The sequence below is a fragment of the Quercus lobata genome, chromosome 1 (assembly GCF_001633185.2).
Source record: "Quercus lobata isolate SW786 chromosome 1, ValleyOak3.0 Primary Assembly, whole genome shotgun sequence".
NCBI classification, from domain to species: domain Eukaryota; kingdom Viridiplantae; phylum Streptophyta; class Magnoliopsida; order Fagales; family Fagaceae; genus Quercus; species Quercus lobata.
Window position 1 is genome coordinate 8,815,037 of NC_044904.1, and position 8,557 is coordinate 8,823,593.

At 32.6% G+C, this 8,557-nt stretch overlaps 1 protein-coding gene across 1 annotated transcript; it reads right to left on the reverse strand.

Annotated features, from left to right (window-relative positions):
- Window positions 1-5,421: 5,421 nt before the first annotated feature.
- LOC115975812 (ankyrin repeat-containing protein BDA1-like) lies at window positions 5,422-8,214 on the reverse strand. Its single transcript, XM_031096848.1, has 2 exons — window positions 7,558-8,214; window positions 5,422-6,362 (listed from the first exon to the last, which is right to left on the reverse strand). Exons 1-2 carry the CDS (start codon window positions 8,197-8,199, stop codon window positions 5,568-5,570), a joined length of 1,437 nt encoding a protein of 478 aa, XP_030952708.1. The 5' UTR covers window positions 8,200-8,214; the 3' UTR covers window positions 5,422-5,567.
- Between the last annotated feature and the right edge of the window lie 343 nt (window positions 8,215-8,557).

Consider the following 8,557-nt stretch of genomic DNA (forward strand, 5'->3'; position numbering starts at 1 on the left):
AAAATTTGTAATACTAATGACTGTACACTACACATTAGCACCAATTTATTAATGCAACTATTCAATTCTATAATACCCCACATAAAATTAAACTAATTTACTAATAAACAACCAACTAGTAAGTAGTAAGTTAAAAATAAATAAATAAATATTTTAAGTTAAAAATTAATAGCCAAACACACCTACCATCCCATCCCACACATTGATTAATGGCCACCCACACACCCCACTCTCATTCACTATAAGTACATTAACTTGGTTTGTAATTTGTATTCTTCTATCTTTCTTCTTTTTTTCTTTGTGCATTTTTTTTTTCTTTTCAACAAAAATTGTCATATCTTTTTCAAGAAAATTCAAATAGTCAATCTTAACACTCATAAAAAAAAATAGCTTGGATCTAAGAAGAAAGAGTAAGAAACAGCCAACACAGTAACACAAATGTTGTAGTATAGTTGTTTGCCACTAGGGTTTTATCATTTTCTTGGGCCAATTTGTAACTTATTGGGAGGAGGGGGGCCAAAAATAATTATTTTGGGCTCAATTGTTAAACTATTCATTAAATGTGTATATTATTACTATTAAAAAAAAAGGGGGGGGGGGTGTGGGGCAATGGCCCCCCTCTGCTCCTTACTAGTTCCGTCTCTGTTTATCAAGCAACCTTTCGTATAATGAATCAAATCTATGATAACATTTTTCAATCCGCCGTGGAAGTCCCATTATTGCATCTACAATCCCCCCCGAGCCATGGAAGAATGTCCACAGTCGAAATCGTGGCTAATATTTGCATGGCTTCTTCATTGAGCTCTTTAAGCTTACCTCCCTCAATTTCTTCATAATCTCTAGTTCTCTACTGAATGCTGTGTGATATATGATGGAGTATGTTAAAGTAAGTGCTTTCTCACTGAGATCAATTAAGTTTGGCGAATTCTGAGCGATGGAGTCAATCGAGTGACATTGACTTTTCTTGTGCACTCAAAGGATTGCATCTTACTTTTAGACTTTTAGCGAAAAGCTCCATCATGAAAAGTTTACGCATTTGTCTCCATGAATCTTTGTAGGCAGAAAATGCAATGGTTAAAAAATTGTAAGTGAGCTTCTTTTGGGCGTGTAATTTAGGCTCGTGCAACACTCAACATCATGGTTCTTTAACACCTCTTTGGCCATTTGTGGGGATGAGATGACAATCGACAAGAACTTGGTTTTGACCTAGTTGTAAGTGCATGGCAGGTCCGTATTTTTTAGAGAGATTCCATAGGGAATGGTGATTGCCGTTTCCAATTTGATGGAGGTTGCCAATGATGGGAAGCTTTGAAGGGCCTGGGGGAAGGTTGGCTGCTTTCTTCACTTTCCTTTGTTTCAAAAGAAATGACAACGAGAGGATGAGAATGAGTACAAGAAAGATGGTTGGAACCCAATGTAATGAGAGAAAGAACAGATTAATGTTTTTTGTTTGGTGATGTAGGAAAAACTATTGTGTGTTAAAAAAACTACGCAAGTATGTGAGGTTGCATGTTGGCTTGAACAAGGGGGGACTATTTAGATGGAGATGGTGTGAGATTTGAGAATATAATGGCTACTATTTCTATGGTTGGACTATTGTTTAAGTTTAGGTTCTTTAAAGGCTTTTCTTTTTGCATAATTTTTTTTTCTTTCTTAGATAATTGTAATGAATAAGAGAGAGAAAAATGCTCTAGAATTAAATAATTTAGTAATCAATAAATGTGCAATAATACCATACATTTATTAGAATCCAATAATGATTCCTAATGGCATCTTGGACATTTGTTAATAGATTATTTTAAGAAAATTTTAATATCACTTTTATTAGAAATATAAAAAATTGTCAAAAAAATCCATTATTATTATTTTTTTTCTGTAAAATTTTCTAAAAGTACTTAAACCAATGCTCTTAGGGCATTTGTTAACATTTCCGTATATAAAATAGGAAAAGTTACCAAATTCTCAAGAGCATTAGTTTATGAACTATTTTTAGAAATATTTTGTGGAAAAATGATAAAGCAATTTTTTATATTTCACATGCGAGTAGTATCAAAACTTTCTTAAAATAGTTTATTAATAATGTAAGGACACAATTTGGTGACGAACCTAAACAGTATTGGATTCGTACGTAAAAGGCCCAGACAATATGATTTGTAGAGCGTTGGTGTAAAGAGCTAGGTTAACTGTGGTATCTACCTCCAAGATTTTCTCTCAAGCCCATACAATGTATTCCTTCTTTTTTGGTTGGTATAATCAACGTCTTTTCTTAAGTCCCTAGTGTTACTCTCTCTCCCTCTCCTTCTTACTTCTTTCTCTTCAGTTTTATGTGTGTTCTTCTTTTTTTTCTTTCCGATCCCCTTCTTCATGTTCCTCTTTTAGTTTATATACTCCCCTTCGCGATCCATCTTCACCGAACACGTGTAGATTGTGTCTGGGGGATTTCTTTCTGTCCCATCTGGTGCCTTCTGGAACTTCCTACGGGCAGCTGTAAGGCTGCTTCCCTACTGCTCAGGTATCACCTCCACATTAATGCGGCCAGAGAGTTGGTTGAAAGGTCATTAATGCGGAGGCAGCTATAGTTTCAGATATTTGTTTGCCTTATCTCTTTCATCTTTAGTCGGCTACTCTATCCCTTGAGATGACCTACTTCTGAGATCTGATCGTGGTGAGACCACGTCCTGATCGTCTTCGGGCGCGATCGTCCTCGGACGCATACTGCCGAGGAGCATGGCGTCCTCGGAAGGGTGCACGACCTCGGATGGGCCACTGGCCCAACAATCCTCAACCAGTTCTGAATCCTATGGGCCTATCAACCGAATGATCCCCACAAATAATTACCCTAAAACCACTGTTAAAAATAAAAGATGGGTTAAATGAGATTTAATAGTTAAAAATAGTCAACGGTCACATCAACAAAATTTATTTAAGGGTGGTTTTTTTTTTTTTTTTTTCACCTTATTTATTTCAACCATTGATTTCTCTCACTTTACTTATTCATTCCAGAAGTCAAAATGAGAAAAATTTCCTTGGATCATTTTGGTAGAATTTTTAAACGTTGAAAGAGATCTATCAAAAAAATAAATAACATTTAAAAAGGTTGTAATAAATGAGGTGAGAGAAAAAATGCCCTTAATTAAATTTTCCTGGTGTGGCCGTTGACTATTTTTAAGTGTTAGATCTCATATAAATTAAAGGCGTGTTTGGTAAATGTATTTGAATATATATATATATATATATATATATATGTGGCCGTTGACTATTTTTAAGTGTTAGATCTCATATAAATTAAAGGCGTGTTTGGTAAATTGGCCGTTGACTATTTTTAAGTGTTAGATCTCATATAAATTAAAGGCGTGTTTGGTAAATGTATTTGAATATATATATATATATATATATATTACAATACATAAAATAAGCACAAAATAATTATTTCTTAATACATTACAATACAATTTATCTATTAAAGAAAACACAACCTGCTTTTAAATCTCGAAAATCATCAATTATTATGTTTGTATTATCAACAAATAAACAAATACTTGAACGAACAAAAAGAGGCAATTCAGACAAAATACATACTATGTAGATAGCTCAGCACTACATTTCACACTACAATCAACTGACTTTATGAAATTTTAGCAACTAACCATTCAAAGTTCAAACCAATTCCATTTTAAAAGGCACCATGTACTGTCACCCAAAACAATAAAATAAAGTAAGACAATCTACTACCAAAAGTTACTACACCAATTCCACTTTAACATCCAACTATATATATTATAATAAAAAAATAGGTCATGCTAATGAGTATCTTTAGGGCATTGATTAACAATTTATTTTAGGAAAATTTTCAAAAAAGCTGTCAAAATTGTCTAAACATTAATTACTTTTTTTTTTTCTTTCCCATAATTTTTTTTTAAATAGATTATTAACCAATGTCCTAAGGGCATCCGTTAGCATTTTTTTAAAAAAATACAACTATTTGTCTATTTCTATTTATGTCATATATGTATGTGTGTTTATTGGTTAAAATTCATATAATTTGGTAAAAATATTCAAAATTAATTAGCACATATCTCACTTAATATGCTATTTTCTATCTAACATATTAGCTCATTAATAATAATAAATTGATATACTTGGATGATATAACAATCACAGCATGTTGTTTTTTATCTTTGATAAATGGAAATAATAGAAAAAATTGAATAGACAAATTGTGCACTCAATTGAACACGTGGGTGTAGTGGCGGATTGTCAATTTGTCATGCAGGGGCACACTTAGCAAAATCAAAAAGAAATAGATTTGAGGATGTTTTGGACAACAAAATTAGAAGATGGTGGTTAACATTAGAGAAAAGTGAGTGATGATGTGAGCTATTTGTTTTAGATAGGTTATTGGTTAAAATGCAAATTGCATTTTATAAGTTTGACTGAAATTTCTTTTAGTTCTCTAATTTTGCTTTTATTCAATTGAGTCCTCTAAGTTTCTTATTTAATTAATTTAGTCATTCTGTTCAATTTCATCAAAAAAATGCTATTTAATTTGAAACTTAGAGGACACAATTGAACAAAAATAAAATTAGAGGATTGAAATGAATTTCAGTCAGATTTAGAAGATAGAATTTGCATTTTAGTCTAAATTATTTTATCAATGAATTTTTATTTTTTGGCCGAAATTTGATATTTTCTCCTATATGACATCCTGAACAGCTAGCTAGTATTTTAAACTAGCATGGAATTGAATTCATTAAAAAAATAAAAGCGAAATTGAAGTGTTTTTGTACTAATTTAAGTACCGGCATGAAAAATATTGGTTGGTAGAGTATGTAATTGACTCTTTTGATGGGATCAAACCCTGATGAGGGAAAGCAAGAAGGTCCACCCAGTTGTAACGTGTAAGCCCGGCCCCTAGCCAAAGCCCAGTTGGTCTGATTAAGGTTACTCAAAATCCATTGTGATAACCAACCAAATCTTGCTTTCTTTTTAGAGTGTACATTTAAGGTGGAGGTCGTCACACCCTGCACCTAGAACTAAAATTCTTTAATATTTCATCCATGAGTGTTTATGTAATGGGCAATTGTACGTTGGTTTTTTTTTTTTTTTTGGGTGGAGAATGTTTGTACGTTGAATTTGAATGGACTTAATTGGTAGACCGAAATTATTAGTAGTTTTTGTGAAGATTTGTGGCCTGTGTTTTCTGTTTTGATAAAAGTCGTTTTAACTAGTGAAATTTACAAAGCAAATAACTCTTAACTAGAGGAAAATAAGGATTATAAAAAATTATATATTAGCTGAAAGATGATAAATTTTGAACGCAAGTGGATTTTGCCATTTGGATGTGTGACAGAGTGAGGAATTTCATTGCAAACTCAAAAAAAGAAAAAAAAAAGCGATGATAATCCAATCAGACTGCTTTATTGCAATAATATTATACATACATACATACATTATATTCATAGATGGCGTTGGGTACTTCCAACCATGCCTATATAAGCTAAATTTTATTCTCGAAATTTCTTAGTAAACAAAAATACAAACTGATACACATTCTAGATGCAATAGCTCTAAGCTCGGCTATATTTTTTTTTTAGTTTTTCCTTCCTTATAAGATTCAGTAAATAATTTGACCCCATAATTGCAATGATTATAATGACTAATAATATGAAGTAAATAATTGGTAAAAAAAAAAAAATTATTGCGGACTGGTCTGAACCCTGGGTTATGGTCCCCATTGAACAAGAATAGCTGAGAATGAGGAATAGAGAGAATAGGGCTAAAATGATGCCAACGAATTCGGCTGGTGGAACGAGGACAACCATTACTACGATTGAGGAATAAAATATAGCAGAATTACAAGCCACGAAAATCGCAAAACGTTTTGTGTTCCAAGCAATGGCTGACCCTGCTCTATGTGGTGCTGTGATATTCAATTTGTACAGATCATCTGGGCTACGTCGGAGTACATCTGTGGTATTGGGTTTGAACAGATCATCTTGCCAAAGTCCCCCAGGAGGGGTGATTGCCGCTTGAAAGGTCACTGTTACAAGCAGTGCCGCAACAACCAGCAACGCATTGCGCTTTTCGTCTGATATGCTCTTCGACACTTGATTACCAATAAATGTTATTTTTAGTACCTCAGAAATTCCGGGCATCCTTAGATAATGTGCATAAGAAGAAGTAACAGTAGGAAGAGATGAAGCTATTAAAGCTCCAGCACTCTCTAGTATAACCCTCATCTCGCTGTTGTCTACTCCTTGTCTTCGTTGTCCTTCCAAGATGTCCAACGCTGTTTTACCCTCTAAATTCTTCTCGTTTATGTTCACAAATCTCCCACCCCAATCTAGTAAGTGAGACACAGCCTGCACGCATAATGTAGTGATACAATACTGTCACAAATCTCATCATCTATGTAAATTATTACTCATGAACAGTCTCAACCGCCATCCCTTTTCTTTGAGATCAAGGACATTGACGTATGAACCATAGAATAGATCCTGTTTAAGTAAGGTCGTCCGTCTTCCCTTTTCTTATTCCAAATTCATAAGACCTCTCTCTTAAATCATGTTTTATTACTTCTAATTTGCAAAGCCAATAAATCTTTAAAAGATAAGATAACTTTTTTATATGTTCCCATAGACGGAATTATATTTAGACCAAGGGAGCTCGCTAGGGAGGCCATGACCCTCTAATTATTTTTTTAAAAATTAAATACTATATTTAGATTTAAAATTTTGAAAAAAAAAATCTTGGCCTCCAAAATATTCAAAAAAAAAAAAAAAAGGTCATCTAGCTAATTCTTATGGTAGATGATCCCCGTAAAAAATATTATGTGACAAATCTAAATATGTTGTTAGTATCAAAACTGTATCATTTTTTTAATATTTAAATTTTTGTGCTTGGCCTTTTTTATTTTATAAATGACTATGTTTGATACTTTACCATTTGCTGTTATGTTGCTGTTTGACTCCATCTAACCAATTCATTTGGAAGTTCTTCTTTTTTCTCTCTCTTTTTATTTTTATTTTTATTTTATTATTAAAAATTTGTAACACTAATTAGTTTTTTAGTTAAAATAATTTATAAAATATATTAAGATAATAAATAAAATTTTTATTTGATTTTTGAATGACAATATTTGTGTATTCTAACCATAAATGTTGTCAAAACAGGTTTCATAATAAAATGAAAGATGGTTTTTTTTCCAGACTCTGATCTTGTACACTAAGAAGGAAATTATTATGCATTTTAGTGTAATAGAAAATTGAGGTCTTGTTTTGTTTTGGTTTTTTTTTTTTTCTTCAATGGTTGGAAGAAAGATATTTTCAACCTTGAATATCTTAGTATAAAACATAAAAAGGTGCCAACCAATAATTGAGTTACAAGACTTTTAACAAAAAGTTGAGTTGAAATGTATTAAGAAATTGTTATTTTGTATTTTATTTATTTATTTATTCATATATTTTTAATACAAAGTAGATGTTTGTTGGTTTTTCTATTTGAAGTAGATGTTGGTTTGGAATTAAAAATCATAACTAAGGAAATGAGAGAGCTTGCCTGTGTTTGATTTCTAGATACTGCAATGTGCAATACAGTATTGCCTTCCACATCCTTCTGCTCCAGGATTTTCCTCCAATAAGGCCACTTCCTTAGGAGCCATCCCACCAAGAATTTAAAAGCCTCCAAATTGTCGTATTTGAGGGCAATATGAAGAGCGGTTTCATTTCGTGTTGTCACATCTGTAATAGAATCAGGACAGACTGATAAAAAATTTTCTAATAAAGCAAGGTTATCATTTGTTGTTGCTGTGTAATGCAAAGGAGTCATACACTCCCTCCCTTTGACACGAACGAGGTCTGCATTGTGTTGTAGAAGTTGACGCACCATCTCTGTATGCCCATTCAATAGAGCAAGGTAAATAGGGGTATACCCGTCTAGATTTCGCTTGCTGACAAAAGAGGGCTTTAATATCATCATCTCACGGGAAAATGGGAAATGTCCAGCAGATGCAGATATGTGTAAAGGAGTATCAATAAATGGGAACTCATCGATGTGCTCCAAAAGTTTTACATCCTCCCGAATTATATTGTAAAAGGCATCAATATCTCCCTGTTGAGCAATCCCATTCAACCTCTGAATTTTCGCAACAATATCTCCATCTTGAGCAACTTGATTCAACCTTTGAATTCTATCACCCATTCTCGAGAAGGTTATTTAGGCTTTTCCTTGGTATGAACTTGATGATGCGTAACTTAAATAAATACTGATACGTACAACAAAGCCGGTAGTGCTCTTTACTTTTTCTTTTTTTAAAAAATTATTATTATTATTATTATTTTATATATATATATATATATTTGTTTTTAGTTTTTGGGAGAGGGAAATTGACAGTACCGCCAAATCCTATTTGTTTGGGACATGAGACGTCCTCAGAAAGTCAAATAATTTCTTCAAGATAATTTGAGAGATAAAGGTAGGGGCATCTGAATTTTGGACTTTTAGTTGAAAATATAAAAAAATATTAGTTGAACTATATTACTATTAATATAGCGTTCAC